General features: G+C 32.7%; 1 protein-coding gene across 3 annotated transcripts in view; it reads left to right on the top strand.

Moving 5' to 3' along the window:
* The first annotated feature begins 319 nt into the window (after positions 1-319).
* The window catches only part of LOC138697987 (spermine oxidase), a 79992-nt gene continuing 61073 nt past the window's right edge, over positions 320-19238 (top strand). For all 3 annotated transcript variants that reach the window (XR_011331643.1, XR_011331644.1, XM_069823626.1), the window contains exons 1-5: positions 320-493; positions 663-832; positions 10024-11011; positions 14608-14806; positions 17625-17745. Coding sequence is in view for 1 of the 3 variants with exons in the window: in XM_069823626.1 (XP_069679727.1) it covers positions 322-493; positions 663-832; positions 10024-11011; positions 14608-14806; positions 17625-17745 (1650 nt within the window). In the remaining 2 variants the exon portion in view is untranslated. The remainder of the gene's footprint in view (positions 494-662; positions 833-10023; positions 11012-14607; positions 14807-17624; positions 17746-19238) is intronic.

Below are 19238 nucleotides of genomic sequence, written 5' to 3'. Positions count from 1 at the left end.
TATGGCGGATCCACAAATCTAATGACCAATGTTACGACAACTCTTTACATTCATGAGAGAGATGGACCTATCCAAATTGAAATGGAAGAGACGCAATACAGAGCTATGACGAATTTAAGAATTTGAATCGACCTACCATCTCTAGGACGAACTCTCTACTTACGAAGTGTGAAGGAGACAAATTTAAGAATTTGAATCGACCTACCATCTCTAGGACGAACTCTCTACTTACGAAGTGTGAAGGAGACAAATTGATTTTGTATTCAGCCACTAGGTGGTAGCATGAGGAGTATTATGTCAGCTGATACTAGAAAAATAAATATGGCTTCTGCTGCAGAAAACATTACTAGCAATCGATGCAAGATATTAATCATTGGTGCAGGAATGGCAGGCTTGTCTGCTGCCAGTCACTTGGTTAAAAATGGTGTTACAGATTTCAAAATATTAGAAGCAAGAAATAGAATCGGAGGAAGAATAGTGTCCACAAATACAGGTAGACATAACCTTAATCAGTTTTAGCACTGGTCTGATTGCCGGCACTCCAAATGTTATTGCATCAATTTAGTAGTTGTAATATTTGATGTAATGTATGTAAACTATTTAATAATATGTAATACCAACAACTTTTAATGTTCTGTTTTTATGAGTTGTTAATGTTGCAGGCAATCACAAAATCGAGCTGGGAGCAAATTGGATACATGGTGTATTGGGAAATCCTATGTATGAAATAGCAATGGCAAACGGTTTAATTGATATAGTACATGTTCCTAAGCCTCATAAAGTGGTAGCTGCCACAGAAGATGGAAAACAAATTCCATTTCATATTTTACAGGTCAGTATCATGCGTAATGGAGGCCCTATAGATGGTAACATATTTTGTTGTGTTTTTTAGTTAGCCCAACTCTGAAGCAACCAAAAATATAGTTTTTCATTTCGAAAGCATGTAAGTACAGTAGGCCTATATGTGTGACTTGATATACGCGTAATACTTTTCGCGTTATAAGGAAAAAAAAAAAAGACTTCACTTTGCAAACCTTTCGACATTCTCTATATGGTACGGTATAGCTTTCGCACATTCAAGATTTTGGCGCTTATGTAGCTTTCGAATTTGAACTTTTTTTTAGTGAAATGTAATGATCCTAACAACGTTAATTCAATATAAACTGAGGAATATATACTTTATATTCCTCAGTGACACAGTGTTAAAAGTTGTTAATCAAGATGTATGGATAATACAAACATTGAATTTGAGATATTTTTGTGAATGATTGTTTGAAATTACGTCTCTGCCCACGCATTTCTTCTTACAAACTACGTATCACATTTAAGTTAAAACAAATTTAGAGAGTTTCAGTATTGAACTTAAGCAACCTTTATAGGTATTACTATAGAATTATTATAACAGAAATGTTATGCCCTTTAATAATCCATATGTAAGTGTGAAATTGATCAGCATTTGTAACATTTTAAACAATCCTGGGCAATGTTATTTTACCGGTAAGTTTATTCTCTTATAAAGTGTGAAAAAACATACATTAATGAAATTCTCGTGTCCACATTCTTACGGAGCTGAAAGTAGTAAAACAGTTCATGAAAGTAGCCTAGGCCTATGTTTAGCGAAAGTCAGTAATACCAACACAATTCTTAATCGACTGTTGTTAGATTTGTAATTAAGGATAGCTAACCAGATAGTATTGTACAGTACAGTCGCTCTTATCTACAAAAATAAGTAGAAATGACGGACGCGCTTCCGAACAGGGGCAGCGGCATTTCCTCTAACGTTAGAGCCCAGTTCAGGTGTATGTATATTAATCGAAAATTAGGGGCTAGAAAATATTGAGAATAGGACGCATGTTTATATGACATTTTTTCCGATTAATACACACACACACATCTAAACTGGTTCTAACCTTAGGGAAAATGCCGCTGCCCCTGTTCGGAAGCACGCCCAAAATGACTGAAAATCTAAGAATAAAAATTATTTTAAATAGCCACAAACTTCATAGCACTCTCTTTGTCTGTTCCTTTCTCTCTTAATGACTCTCTCGCTTTCTTATTTTTTTCTCTCTACTGCATCCTTCTTACACACAGATACTTATGATGTGAAATACTCAAAATATTTGTTTATTGAATTGCAGAACATACATTCCTTTTGAAATGTGGAGGTGTGGCCTACTTCTTTCGATTACTTTATACCAGTACAACTGTATAAAGATACTATTGGACCTATTTCTATGTAGGTGTATATATCGTATTGTACATTCCCTTTTTTTTTACAAATAGGCTAGGCTACCTGTATGATTGCAATTTCTTATGAATAATTAAGAGACGTTTAAATGTCACTTCTCTTGTAAAAACTACCTTAGTTTGTCATTAGTGAGATCATAACACATTTTTAGGGTAGACCTATATGAAGTTTGGAATTTGTGCCCAAGTTTCATCCATATATTTTATATTGGTATCATGTGATGCACTTATTCACTGTTTTGTCAATTAGAGTTTATTACATTTTATATAGGCGTACCAGTGGAGGTGCGTCCTACATGTTCAATGGTTCAGAGAACCCCCCAGGAAAGACAAGGAAAAGTAATTTAATTATTTAAATAAATTTATTTATAATTTATACTATCTTTCTTTGTTTCTTGCGCATCTTTAATAAGTTTATTTACGGCTTTGATGTATTTTTGTCGTATGAAAACCTATGAACTGCTGAGAGTGCACAAATATACGAATACGTGCTTAAGAGTGCTTTCAAAGTTCAATTTCTCCTCTGAACCTCGGCGAGCCAGCTTCTGGACTTACATGTGGGGTGAGACACAAGGGTATTTTCTTCAGGGCAAATGTGTGGCTGCACTGGCCTTTGGACCAGCGCAGCTGTAATTCGTGAGACAGTCGACACACTCTGGCAGAAACAAGACTTTGTGATCCAAACCGGAAGTTAGCTTCAATCTGTAGCTTAGGTCATGCTTTTAATATGTGCACGTGTGTGTTACTGATTGTTGTATTTATTAGTGGTTTCTTACAATCCTTTAAATGCCCATTTAGACGTCCTTGGTGTTTTAGTCTTAATATATTCATCTGTGAATGTGACCAGTATTCGTTTCCAAAGAATATGAATAGTGTTCAATATCTTTTACAAACAAATTTTTCAGTTTTAATCTTAGAAGATAAGTGATGAAATACAATATGCAGTGAATGCAAAAAGTGTTCGTACTCTTAGAAAATTCAGGTTATAATATACTTTAAGGAGAATCGCAGGATCCGAGAATGCAATAATGCACTAATTATGAATAGTGAGTTCTGACGCTCATAGATATGCTATCTATAAAAACAACAAAAATAGTACAATATTTGGAAAATAAAATAAAGCTCAATAATGATAGATAAGTCGGCACAACAAGTGATCGTACACCTGAAGTAATAATAATAAAAGAAGAGTTGGAGAGGGTGGTGTTGCTAGTACTCGTTTGTGTGCCTCTGTGTGTGCAAAAGTGACAGGGAGAGAGCTCCATCATCAGTGAATGAAGAGCTGAAACGTCAAAATGGGCAGCAACCGTAAAGAAACATGTGAGGAGACAAGAAAAGTTATTAAACTGCATAACCAGTGCAAATCATTGCGTGAAATATCAGAACTTGTTGCGAGACCTCGGCTTACCTTCCAGTGCATTTATGATAGGCTCTGCACATCAAAGACTGCCAAAAAACAAGCCAAGAACTGGACGACTTAAAGTTCTAACCGAACATGATGAGCGCGTGATTATTAGGGGAATTAAAAAGATCCAAAGATTAGTGCAGTAAAGGTTGTCACAGATTTCGAAAGACGATGTATGAAAGTTTCAGCCAGCACAGCCATGGTTATCATGGTCGCATAGCCCGGAAAAAGTATTGAGTGAGTAAGAAAAATCGCACAAATGATTTAATTTCGTGAAAGAATACCGAGACTGGAGAAATGGAGTATTGGAAAAAAAGTAATTATTTCGGACGAAAGCAAATTTAATGTTTTTGGTTCGGATGGGAGAAGTATGATGTGGCGACAAAAGAATACAGACATGGATGCTTAACATCTTGTGCCTACAGTAAAACATAGGACCAGGTCAGTGCTAGTTTGGGGGTGTATGAGTGCCTCGGGCGTGGGCAGACTGCATTTTATTGATGGTTTGATGGACTGCAAAAGGTATGTCAATATTTTAAAGCAGAATCTCCATGCTAGTGCTGAAAAGTTGGGTCTTCAAAGTACTTTTGTTTTCCAGCAAGGTAATGACTCAAGCATACTGTAGGAACCACTCTATTGTGGCTGCTCTACAATACTCCAAAACAACTTCACACACCCCCTCAGCCACCTGACACTAACGTTATCGAGCATCTTTGGGCTATTCTAGACAAAAATATAAGAAAGCATTATTTCTCAAATAAAGAAAGTCTTAAGCAAGCTCTTCAAAAAGAATGGGACTTTATTGATTCCACAATTACAGAAAAATTAGCAGAATCAATGCCACAAAGACTGGAGGCAATAATCGCGGCAAAGGGCAATCCTACAAGGTACTGAAATCCAGTATTGGTTTATAAAGAATTCTTGATAGCAGGTGTACGATAACTTCTTGTGTGTATGAAAATAGGAATGATTTAATTTTTGTTAAATATATTATAGAAATTATTAGATTTATTTTTTACTTTTTTGCTACACTCAATAAAATATAAAGAATTTTCAGTCACAATATTTTTATTTGTAAACATTTCAGACATTTAATTTGTCCTCAGAAACTATTTTTACTCACGTTTTGTAGATGTACGAACACTTTGTGCAGTCACTGTATATATTAGAAGATAAGTGTAAAATAAAAAAGTTTGGAAGGCCATTACCCCAACTCGATTTAAAGAAAGCACAAACAAGCCGAGGTAAGACATTTTGCAGGGCATTCAATGTAAAAATATATGAAAGAAACAGTTGGATTAACGGTTGTGCATCTACAAATAAATTATTTTGTTTCCCGTGCCTGCTATTTGCTAAGGGTAAAGATAAGAGTTGGGCATGTACTGATGTGTCAGATTTAAGCCATATGACACAGAACATTAAGAAGGATGAGGAAACTATGCTCATAAAAATGCTCGCTTGGAAGAACAGAAATTAGGCAACAGCTTAGCTCAGCTTTCAGACAGAATATTGAAAGAGAGAATGATAATGTAAGGAGAAATCGCTATGTTTTTTCCAAGATAATTCATCATTATCGTCATCATCATCATCATCATCCTCATTTTAAGTTAATTATCTACTTTAAAGGACTGTAGTATCGGTATTTTTTTTTACTTTTCAGAAATGAGATATTGTTTAAATTGTTGGAAAACTATGTAATATCATGAAAGTAGTAAATCTCTTGTCATTTTAGGCACGAACCGCCACTGAGGCGTGCATATCTGTTTTTTAATTTATAGTACATTGTGGCCAAATTTGATCCATAAATTGGTAACATGTGAATATTATATAATGCACTTATTTACAGTTGTTTTGTAAACTAAAGTTTATTATATTTAACGTACACATTTGTTTTTTGTTTTTTAGTAGATTTGTTTTAATATTTTGTTTTGTGGAGGTGGTGGAAAGATTTAATAATAATAATAATAATAATAATAATAATAGTTTTTAATATATCATTGCATAATAATTTTGATAATAGAAAATTGATAAAGAATTTATGCAGTTGACACACACCTCAGTTTGAAATCGAGCTGTGGTATAGATGGTCATGTCAATTAACAGTAGGTCGTATGTTTTCAATTAGCCTAGGTACTACAAAAACCGTGATAATGAACTTCAATGGTAGTAGTTGTTTATATTGTTTGTCACATGATTTTAACAATATCTCATAATCATCTCAATGCATTCATGTTTCTGCCAATCTTTTGCATAAAGTAGCATATTATTGTTACCTATTTAATTATATGGGGAAACTTCACTTGTTGCTGGACTACCTTTGTGAAGTTCGAGATAACATTTATCACGTTTTAAATAGGCTGGTATCATGTGCGATAAAATTTAAGCAAGATAATCTTTTATATCAACTCATCTGATTATTTCAACAAAGTGGCATAATGCTGTAAACACGTGGTTGTGTGCACAGCCATAAAAAACCTACAAAACACTTCCACATATGCAGAACACATTACAAATGCTAACCACACGCACAGAGACATCATAGACATGGAAATTCTACACATTCAACCAAAAAGCCAGAAACTAAACACACTAGAAGAATACGAAAAATATAGACACAAAAACACATCCAAAAGAAATTCTCAACACACAACTCAATTTCAGAACACACACACTCTTTGACTCCACATTACACTACACAAACACACCCCCACAGGAAAAACAAACAAAAGGCGCCAAGATAGCAACAACCAGTTCTGAAGATGGCTGATAACAGGCTGAAACATGTTAACCAGGTAATGTAAAATTTAACACGAAAAAGACACATAATATGTTTTCTGAAGTGATATAGTGTTAAAAGTTATGTAGTCAAGATGTATAGGAAAGTAATGTTTGTTTTCAAAACACTATCTGCTCGCAGCCCCCTTGCCTCACTCCACCCCCTCATCCAAGCACTGCAACAGTAGTACAACGATCACCAAGTGCAGAGATTGGTCCCAATATCTGTATCTTTTCAGTGAGTACCGTTATTTATTATTAGTAGATTCAAATAGACCTATGTTTGAACAAAATGACAGGTTGTCTCTAATTAGTTCAGTTTTTCTTGCATTTACCCTTTCACCATTGCATTGCTACCATCATGTGGTCATGTCATCAACTTTGAGTAATCTTCATAGTTTAAGAAAGTCATTAATAAACAGTTGCCTCAATTGTGAAAAAATTCTTTTAGTTTTGCAAACACATGTGGAAATCGAATTTCTTCAGTGTTTCAGAGCAATGTAACAGGTTTTATTTCCAGGGTAGCATCACATCATGACTAGTTTTTGGTGTATATTGTGCTTGACTACATTAAAACAACTGAACAGAAAATAAAATGTGCTTGGAGTGTTACGTGTAGCCAACCATAACAGACAGAGCAGAGTAGACAAAACTTTCATTTTGGAACTTTCAAGTATCTGTGGTTTCAAAATGTTGGAGAAACCTAATTTCCGTACCCAGTGTTTTTATTAGAATTAAAATATTAATTTCATTCATATTATTTCTGTAAGACAGACCTGTTACAATATTATATGACCCCAGGACTGCCTTACCTTACAATTTTAGTTTCCTATGCCAAGTCGTATGTCTCCCTGTTACTCAGATTGAACCTGACTATGTCGGGCCTAAATATCTAATCTTATGATGTAGGCGGCTAAAAGTAATGATAGCACCGACTCACTTGAGTAGCACTGCTTAGGTACATAACCTGAGAGGAAGGGATGAAAGTGGGGTGACTAGAACAGTAGTGGATTATTAATATGCTAAACATCATTGGGAAGTTATTGTGTATTCATTATGTACAAAATCAGAATTATTAGTTATAGATGTTTGAGTAATATAGTAATTATTGTAAATCATTAAACATATTCAGAATAAGTCAGAAGTAAGTAATTTTATTATGAATAATTAAGAGTTCCAAATAAAATGAAATTAAATGCATAATCATCATTACTTCGATTAAAAATAAAGACTTTTTTTACGTCTGTAAATTGAATTGTAACAAAACAAAAGCTGCTGAAATTAATCCTCAGTTTCACATACATTTTCAAATAATACTGAATTGACATAAGGAGTTATGTTGCACACTACCAACTGTAACTGGTCACAAAGATATCTGTCCATTATGTGGGTCTTATATTTTGATTTCATAGTTTTCATTCGTGAGAAGAACTGCTCACAGATTGGCCTATATTTAGTTCCAAACATGACTGCCATAAAACTGGCGAAAAATCGAATCTTTCTGTATGTCTTATAATATAAAACATTTTTATTGTTGTCAGCACTGCAGAAAAACTCTTCTTCTCACTCTAACTTAAATATTCTTTTCTTAAAGTTAAAGGCTTTGACTTCTGATGTGCTTCACTGCCTCCACTGTGTTCGTGTTCTAGTGAAAGTAAACAAGGGATGATGCGTACCTGAGCTTTATGGAGACACAGAAGGGTTGAGGGAAAGTTACATTGCAGGTTGCATAGTGACTACAGAGTGAGTCGCGAATCACGTAATGGTCACCAATGCTTTATGACATATTCCTGCACAGTTACTACAGAAAATTCCCTTTAATAGTATCACTAAAACTGATCTACTAAACAGACTTTACTAACATAACACATTTACTCTAATAATATCTAAACAAACCACTCTCCTGTATCTTAATACTCATACACCACACCATATTATCTAAACAAAGGGGGAGAGACATAAAACAAAATCGGATCAATAAATCATTAAGTCTTTACCTTCTCTTTCCATTTCATCTTCTCTATCAGTAAAAATTTGCGTAATTTTTTTCATCTCATTTGTATTAATAGTACTATATATATTTTTATAGGCTATATATCTATTACTACTTAAAAATTTGTTGTCTATCTACTTTTTTTTTTCTTATATTGTCTATTTCTAATATTGTATGGAATGTGTCTTCTTCCATGCTGCAAAGGGGGCAGATATTCTTCTCTATGTTACCCCTGCTCTTTTTCAGTTTCCATATTCCTAACCTCCACCAAGCTAAGCTTACCCTCACTTCTCTATTGTTTATTCTTACATATTCTTCCTATCCTTAAAATTACTGTACATAATGGTCTTTGTCCTAGTAAATTTTGATGTAGCTCCTTTCTTGTAATTTCGTTACCGATATATCTTTTTTTCATAATCTTATAAATTACATTTAGATTCATTACCCCATTTCAACCCGTACCCATTTCAGATCTAATCTATTCACCTTATTCTCTAAATCTGATGGCCAATTGTATTTCAAATTCGTGTCCCGAAGAAAATTAAAAAAAATCGTAGAAAATTCAAAATTCAATGTTTAACCAAAGGTCCCGGTTCGATACCCAGCCCCGAAACAATTTTTCCCTCGAAATTATTCAAATCAACTTTACAGGGAGTTATACCTGAAAGCTTGATTTGCAAAATTCAAACCCTTTTTCTCAATGATTCTATCCTCTTATGCCATGTGACCTAAAAATTTTATTTTCCTTACTAAATTAGAATCATGCCCATAATACTATCTAACCCCCATACCCAGTTACAAAATAATAAAACTTCAAAACAATCCTATCATTGTTAAAGTCTTAAGGGATTAGGTGCAGCTTGCAGCAGTAAAATTTTGAAAGTATTCAACATTTTTTTCCTCCCTCTTGTACAATAATGAAAATTAGTATGTGTAAAACACTGTCCATGTGCTATATGAAAAAAAATATTTTTACGATTTTAAAAAATTTACTTTATTTTTCTAAATTCAGTTCACTGTACAGTGATGAAGCATTTCCCACATAACTCAAAAACTATCCAATATTCTGTGATGAAATTTTTTTGTGTGTATTTATGCATATCATATCTACAATATGATGCAATATCACTTCTCTACCTTTTGATAGATTGTCTGATAAAAAATAAATTCATTTAAAAAATTGTCAAATATCAGTATTTTCTTCTAACACAAAATAAAAGAAAATATATTATTTATTAAGAGCATGATATTGTAGACATGAGTTTCAGCAATAAAATAAAAGGGAGAGAACATGAAAAAGTTAACAAGTTTATGAGAGATGAGGGAAACGCTTCATCACTGCACAGTAAACTGCCACCATTTTGATTTTTGAAAAAAAATAAAAAAATAATTTTTTTAATCGTAAAAATATATTTTCGTATAGCAGAAGGACAGTGTTTTACACATATCAATGTTCATTATTGCACAAGGAACAGTAATGGAGAAAAAAAATGTTGAATATTTCCAAACATTTTACTGCTGTAAGCTGTACCTAAACCCTTAAACATTTAATTAACTCGATCTTAACATTTATAAATTTCTGATTGTATGTTATTTCTTTCAGGAGATATACGAGGCTTATGTTTGCTTTCTACGGCGCTGTGAGGAGTATTTTCTGTGCCATTACCTCCCCCCAACAGGAATTAACAGTGTTGGTGAACACATATCTCTAGAAGCAGCATTATACCTTGACAGATCATCAGATTCTGATGACAGACATTTACGACAACTCATCTTCGACTGCCTTTTGAAGAGAGAGACTTGCATTACAGGTTGTCATAGTATGGATGAGGTAGACTTGCTGGAACTGGGCAGCTACACAGAACTCCAAGGTGGTAACATTGTACTCCCGTCAGGATATAGCAGTATTCTAGAACCCGTATCCAGACCGATCCCACCAGAAAACATACGTAAGAGACGAGCTGTGGCAATGATACAGTGGCGTTATGGGGAAGAATCTATGTCTGCCAGCATAACAAGTCCTGGTGGGGACTCTGGAATAGATCTCCTTGCAAATGGTGATCCAGGCAATGATTCTGATGATTCGGATAGAACAGTAACAGGTGAACAACCTAGGAGACCGTCAGAGGCATCGAGCCGTGGTGCTAGCAGTGAAAAAGAATTTCAATCTACCGTAACAGAAACGAAACAGTGTGAAGAAAGTGTTGGTGAAGCGTCAGGTGTGAACAGTGAAAATACTGAAATGCGCTTGAGTGAAGGTGGTGAAAGTTCAAGGGATGCGTTTTCACGAATCTATCAAGATAGTAGTGATGAGTCCTCTAAGTCAGTGGAAAACTTACCCAACGTGGAAGTAGTGTGTGAAGATGGTTCAAGGTATTATGCAGACCATGTGATTTGCACCATTCCTCTCGGGGTACTCAAGGAAAAAGCCTCAACTATTTTCTCTCCCCCTCTACCCCAGTACAAACTTGACTCTATTGACAGACTTCTGTTTGGAACAGTAGATAAAATTCTTTTGGAATATGATAGACCGTTTCTGAATCCAGATGTTTCAGAGGTTATGTTATTATGGGAAAGTGAGGCAGGTTCAGGTGAGTAAATCTTAAGTTAATTTCATGATTACTAGTTCTGTTGTCTAATATTATTGTGATTTTAAAAAGGATGATGATAGCATTGTACAAAAATGTATCGAAATTAATTAAATTCACAAATTATGAAATAAGTAATGGTTAAGTGCCCAACCATTGCACAAAAAAATGAATTGGGGTATGAAATGATGCTTAGTACAACAAATGGCAATTGGAACGAAAATTCGATTATTGGTATGCATTATTTTTTATGTGCATCAAAAGCAGCATACTAGTGATTTGTGCTGCAAATGCTGCAAACTAAGTACAATAGAAGTTGAAATACAATTTTTTCAGATTTATTTTCATTTTGAAAGTTATTTGCTTCTATAGTAATGAAACATACTCCCTCTGAATGGTGTTTTTGTAGGCCTATGTCAAATATTTCTCTTGAACGTATCCATCTTAAGTTCTTGAGTTTCAATGCAAAAACGCAAGTAACAATGTCAGGATGATCAGTGCTTTTTTTTTTTTTCATGTGGGAGTAAAGCAGTAGCTATTTCAGGTCATTGCTGTTTGCAGGTAAGAATTAAGAAAATATCAAGTTTGCCATGCTTTCCAACAATAGACATAACATCGTGGTATAGCTTCTGCTACACGTTTCGTGAACTACCTTGAAATGTAGAGGGCAGAATCACTTTTTGGCCTACCAAATATTGCTGGATTAACTTGTGTCACTAATGAATGTATGTTAGCATATGTTGAATCAATGATGTATAATAAAATTGGCCATCAGCTCGTAATGAATTGTTAATGGCGGGAAATCAGACACGTAAGTTATTTATGTAGGCTATTATCCCATATATTTTCAGGAGTATAAGTAAGTTATGGGCTGTTGTGAGGAATCTAATGCTGAGATGTGGAAAATGAGACAAATGCTATATCAGAGTTGTAGAATCTTATTATGCACCCTAAATAAAATTGTTCATCATAAATCATTAACAGTTTCAATGTTTCATTCGTTGTTGATTATGGGAAATTAACTCATCACGACAACAAGAAGTGAAATGACCTGCTATTCTCCCTACAACAAATGATATCCTTGGCAGTGATCACAAATATAATCGATAAACCAAAGAATATGAAATTAATTTTGATATGTACCTAGTTTAAAGACGCAGCTAAAATAGGAAGCATGATTCAATTACTAATGACTCATCCATAATACTGCAGTACTACCTAGGAATATTAGAGAATCACACATAAGTTATAAATATCTAACCACACTGCCATTAAATATATGAAAAAGATCCACACCACTTGATTAATAACTATAAAAATATTTTATTTTTAATAACAATATTGTTATCTTACAAAAGTTTTGTAGTTTTCAGCAATATAGACCTATATATAGTATGTAGCCATTACTCAGTAAATTATAGAAATTAAGATCTTATTTAAGATAGGGCTATTCTCTACGTCTTCTTTATAATCCCAATTGTTTCACTTTCATATAATCAATATAGGGCCTAGCATTAATATGTTAAATAACTTAGTGACAAATACTCGCATCATGGCATTAACTAGAATAACTTAATATTTCATTTTTAATGGTAAGCTTAATAATGTCATCAAAAATTCTTCAGTTTTGTAGTTTTTAATATTCAGTACACAGCTGTACTCAAAAAAATTACTCACAAACTAGATCTATAAATTCTTTTTAGTAAGTCTTACTTGTTAAGAGTTTTTGATAACCAATATAGAAGAAAAAATTACACAAATGAAGGTCGACATTGGCATTATGATGTCAGAGACTCTAAGCCCAAAATATATCAACAATCCTGCAAGTCATGGCCTTTGTGTGATATGTAGTCTGTGTGTCTTTTGTTTTATTCTGAAAAGCCATTATTTCTCAAAACTGACGACAAATGGATTTTGGAAAATAGGAAAATTATGCAGGCCTAGGAAAATTGACATTTCACTTATAAGTACTATTTTTCCACATATCTTTGGATTCCAAGCTTCAAAATGAGGGGCCATGCATTAAAATCCATTCAGCCGTTTTCTCGTAATTTCCATTATCAGTTCAAATTACACACACACAGATTAGGAATGAGACATTTCCTGTGTTTGTTGTTGTTGTTGTGTGTAGATTGAGATATTTATATGTAATCAAACTGGTTCGAAAATAATGGAGTTTAAGGATAATAAAATTCGTGGAATGTTCCTTGAGCAGGGAACTAAAAGTCTTCCACCAAAAGGTACATAAAAGATCGACCAATGTTCGATATCTCCCCACACCACACATAGGACCGACATTTAATGTGTGTTTTGTTATGTGTTAGATGGGTTAAATGAGGAGATAGATAAGTGGCATGACCTACCAAGGTATGTGACAAGGTTAGTGAGTTAGATAAGTGACGTGAGGCCGAGAAATGTGAAAAGTTTTCAGTGATTTAAATATTTTCTCTCCCGTGTGTAATGTGGGGAGATATCGAAATTTCATCAAAAGATCTCTGTTTTAGAATGAAGAGAGATTTTGCCAAAATCAGCAAATATTTCCTAAACTCCATACAAAAGAATGAGAGAGAGTGGAAAAAAGATAAAGAATTAAATCGTAATAGGCCTAATAATGCATTTGATATAAAAATTTAATCTTCAGTCTTGCTATGCACCACACACAGGACTGCTGTCTGATTTCTGTTGAGTTATTTAATGATGAAATGAAAGTGAGAGATGATAGACTGTAACTTTACAAATAGGCCTATACATAAGTATGCATGGAAAAATAAATACCTAAGCCTACCTAGGCCTAAGCCAGTTTTCATAAGATTGAGGATGAGTGACAGGTTAGGTTTAGTTTGTTCAGACTCTTGGTGTGCCATGCATAAGTTATATACGTTTTTGGTAATTATTTATTTTAGCCAACAATGTGTTTTCTCAATTAAATTTAGTCAGTAGGCCTACTCCTTGATTTGACTTGCCTCAATTTTATTGTGCCAAAAGCTCTACCATATAAAATGAATTAATTTTATCTATTGGCAAGTTAATAATCAAAGGAATTAATCTTGCGAAATATTTTTCAGTTTTATATGATAAAACCATAGATGTCGGCACAACACAGCAGATAATATTGAATCAGATGGCTAATATGTGAATATGACGACCTTTGTTATCAGACAAGAATTTTTTATTTTCATGTTGATGAATGTATAAATGGGATAATTGAGCAGGAATTGAAGATCCTGGGTGTAAACTACAAGGATGTGATGGAGGGTCGAATGTGTAAGGGAAGTTTAATGGCTTGCAGGTTCTCGTGTTAAAAGCTGAGCCACAGACTACCGCATAAAAGCACTCTTATTTGGTCTACTGTTCCACAATCCTTTGTTTTTGTCAAGAATTAAATGTCTCAGCTTTATATTCTGAATAAGAACTCGGCTTTCACTGTCTGGTAGTAAATGTGGCAGGGCTGTTGCCATATAAAATGTTATTATTTTTATTGGTTTCTTTATTCATTTGTGTGTTTTGTAGTTATTGTTAGATGCTAAATGAATTAAAGTAAGACAACTTGCTTACTTGAGATAAAAGGAAAGATTGACTGGAAACCTATTTGTTATCAGATGACCTGAGTAACAACTGGTATAAGAAAATCTACTCGTTCTCCAAATTGTCAGAAACTCTGTTGCTGGGTTGGATCTCAGGACGAGAGGCAGAGTATATGGAGACACTGACACACGATGAGGTGGCTGATACATGTACAGATATTCTCAGGAAGTTCCTTAGTGATCCTTTCATACCAAAACCAAAACTCTGCATATGGTAAGTTCATAATTAATAATGAGTATATTATATTCTTACATTACGGTTGGTATTAATAAAATTGAGAATAATCTCTGGCTAATCGACTCTTGAGCAATTTGAGTCGATTCCTTTGAGAAAATTCCACATTCTTTATTAATAAAAATTACTAGAGCATTCTTTGTGATGTTGGAGAATCCTTATACTGCTGGACTCTTGCTGAATTTCATTACTAGTACCTAGCTGTTTTGTGACGAATTTGAATTGTTGAATTCATAACCATAGTTGACATGAGTGAAATTCAGAGAGACAACAGTAATTTAGCTACATTTTTAACATGAAGGACAATCTTGTCAATTTTAAAAATCGTTCCTGCCAGAAGTTTAATCAAAAGTTTCAGCATGTAAACAAATAAGGAAGAAATATGAAACAGGATTTGCAACTCCTGTTACTGAACCTCAATCAAACAAAAATTTATTGAATATGAAAAAGCAACTGGAAAAAAAAAGACAGATGTAAATGTAACTGGAAATAAACCTATATTATTAAGAGACTTGAAAAAGACACTTCTAAATCTAATGGAAGGAGACACAAACGCTGTTTTGTGCAAAATACAAGGTATTATTTATAGTTTTATTAACAATTATTATGATTGACTTAATTATTGTGCTGCTTAATACTTAAGTAACATACATAATTAATTCAAGTCATTCAAAATTAATTTAAGCACATTTCATTTTGAAATTTACAGATTCAACAAAACGGGCGTCATTTTATTATTTCAAAGGTGCAATTAGCTGTAGATTTGGATACTTACAACATCCATGATATGTGAATTTAGGAAAACAAGGCATTGTCACATACCAATAAACTGCAATTTAAATTTGGATGTATTGTTATTTGCAGATGATTTAGCTTCTCAGCTAGAGAAGTGTGATGACAAAAATTCTGTCGATCACTACTCTAGAACAGAGTGGAGAAGGAAAGGTATCTAACGAGAAATTCCAAATTGTAGAAAATTTAACATTGGATCCTTATTGGAAATAATTTTCTACACAAGTAAAACACATCAAATGCTAGTATTCTTTTGTTTCTTACACACCCACTTGTAGAATTTAATTTGTGTTTTCCCCTAGGGAGCAAAACTCTATTTGCTGAAAAATGACAACCCCCTTTACCCAAACACCGTCAAATTAAACATAATTTTTCACATATACAGGAAATATTAAGTGATTAGTTCCTTTACATAGTATGATACGTTGAAATGAATTGTGTATATGTGCCCATGACCTAAAATTGTTTTATATAAATTTTGTTTTGATCAATTCATATTTAATTTAATTAGATAATCTTGGAACCTTTGAAGAACCAATGTTGACAGCTTATAAACCACAGCCATATAACTTTGGTCAGAGGGTATTTTCTTTTTAAGACATATTTTAGCCTTAATCTAATAGTCAACTCATTACTCAGTCTTACTGCTTGTATAAATGGAAAAGAAAATAATCGCAAATGAACTGAAGTCCGGTAATTTGTAACAAATGTAAAAATTTAAACGAAAATGTCACGAACTGTTTCTTGTACAAGCAATGTTGGATGCTTATTTTCTTCAAAATAAGGAGTTATATTCTCGAGAATTTTTTTATTTCTTCAGTTGACTTACAATGTCATTCATCTAAGTGTAAATATAAATTACAGTTGAAATAAGGTAACAAAAGTACAGTAATAAGACTTGAGGAATATATGTTTTATGTTATTTTCAGTTTGGGTTACAACTGTACCTCATCAGTCTTCAATGTTAAAAATAACTTTCTGACCTTACAAAGATTAAACAAGATGTAATGTCATTGTCTTCTTACTGTAACGTGTTATTTGAAATGTTACTTTGTTTCATTTGTTAAAAAGTAAATTATATATGAAGTAAGATAAAAATAATAATACTTAAGGAGAATTTGTTCTGTTTTATTTTAAATTCGAGATACAGCTGTGCCCCAGTGGTCTTTCATATTACAAATAACTGCCTGACCTTACGAAGATTAAACAAGATGTAATGTCATTGTCTTTTTATTATAAAATATATTTATTCCTTTTTTTGTTCTAATTATATATGCAAATATTACTTGTTTTATCAAGGTTTGGAGTCAATGCAAGTCAGATTTTCCACCTAATTTTCATTTTTCTGTCTTTATTATGGACAGGAGCTATAGATCTCTCTCGTGACAGCACATTTGTGTGGAATGTATTTTTAAATATATTCGCTAGACACTATTCTTTATATAATGAATGGCGAAGCTTCAGGGTAGGCAGGGAAAGCTGAGCTTTCCCAAACATTTTCGAAGAGGGAACAAAATCAATTTAGAATTTAGTTAATTAAAAACAGGAGCGTTTCCGCATTTTGTTTACCTTTTAACGACATTGATTTGTGTTTTTTTTTTTTTACTCTAGATTAAAATTGCAAGTTTCTTGTTTATGTTAATTAGTTAGCATACAATTAATTGTGATACTTAATCATTTAAAGTTTGTGTGACTGCAACCTGCGTATATTTTTGTGTGGCTTTACTTTGTTTATAGTGTATTTGTTTCCTTTTTATTTCTATTATTGTATTTGTATTTCTGGTGGTGTGGAAGAGAAGGCCTGATGGCTTTAACTACACCAGAATGAATGAATAAATAAATAAATAAAGCATGGCCTAGATCACTATTTCCGAACCATGCCTTCAGTCCAGCTTACCCAAAAATGTTTTCATGCTTCACTGAATATAATGATAGAAATTTATATATTAGAATAAAATTGATTATTTGTATTTTCACAAGCATTAATTACACTTTTATTTTAAAGCACGAGTTGGCGCAAACAGCCTTACACAAGAGGTGCATATACTGCCATGGCTGTCGGAGCTAGTCAGATTGATATTGAGCACATAGCACAACCCCTCTATGCAACTCCTCAACAAAAGAAGGTATGTATTTAAAATTTTAACCTTTATTAAGTTTCACATAATAGCTAAGCTGTTTCTGCTGTAAAACAATGTGACAAACTTATATCCTATATCATCATCATGATTATTATTATTATTATCATTATTATTATTATTATTATTATTATTATTATTATCATCATCATCATTATTATCATTATCATTATTATTATCATCATTATTATCATTATCATTATTATTATTATTATTATTATTATTATTATTATTATTATTATTATTATTATTATTATTATTTTAACAGTAAGATATCAGGAGTAATATATACAATAATGACCTTAAATTTTCATTAGTGGGTTTGTGGGTTGAGATTCCTGTGGCTGATGGATTCAGTTTATTATTTGATAACCAGTACTACCAGATATTGATTGAAAGATTCTAGAAACATGTCTTACATATCTTGAAAATTATAGCAATAGTAGAATTTCTTCTTCTCTTTGGAGATTTTAATGTCCTTGTCTGAACTCAATATGGTGGAATAAGAAATCTGGAAAAGACACCAAAAAATGTATTGAAAAAGCATTAAGGATTACTTGATTTGGTCTTGACATATAGTTGTGAGATACTAATTTTAAATGAATATTTGAATCTGGGTAAGTCGTCACCACTAAATTCATTGAAAATAAATTTATGGTGAGTGGTACATTTTTCAGTGACCCATAGCAATGATTAGCGATAACCTCATAACAAAGAAATAACAAGAAAGATTAAAAAATAATTCTGGAAATATAGTACAGTATAGCATTAATCTGACAATTCTTACATTTATTGCTGATTAGTGTTTTCTTTAAAACTCTGTGTTGTTAGTGATATGTCACTCATACATTGGAAACAGAAACACAAACAGTAACAGGCAATGTGATTGCACCACACACCCGCAAAGCATATGAAAAGGAATATTTGTTTTATTTTATGAAAGCATGAACAAAAGCAACTTGAAACAGTTACAAAAATAACTTCAATATTTTCCTGACATATTTTCCATTGAAAATTCTCATTTGAAGTAGAACAAAATTTGGTCACAGATGACAATTTGCTATGCAAAATTCTGAAGCCATATTACACTTCATATGTTTTTGATAGCCATAGTATTATTCAGATGTGTGAATTGTAACATCAATAAACCTTGAGATACAGCATATATTTGTTTCGAAAATTCTGTTGCATATTTATTAGTCTTTTTCATTATCATAAAGAGAATATTGCTAAAAAAGGGTCATAAAGCAATATTTCCGAATTTTTTATCATTTTACAAAAAGAAGAAGGAAAGATAATAAAATAAAAAACGAAGCAGTTATTTGACTTGTAACATCTATTATTAAATTACGATATTGACGTAGCATCAATGTAAGCTAAAAAAAATTCAGCTTCCCCAGCTAATAACTCCATAATAAACCTGCAATTTATGAAGAAAATTATTTATTAATTTTAATATAATTTATATTTACACATTAAAT

This window comes from Periplaneta americana, chromosome 4, assembly GCF_040183065.1.
Source record: "Periplaneta americana isolate PAMFEO1 chromosome 4, P.americana_PAMFEO1_priV1, whole genome shotgun sequence".
Classification (NCBI taxonomy): Eukaryota; Metazoa; Arthropoda; class Insecta; order Blattodea; family Blattidae; genus Periplaneta; species Periplaneta americana.
This window is presented reverse-complemented; position numbering and strand designations above follow the sequence as displayed.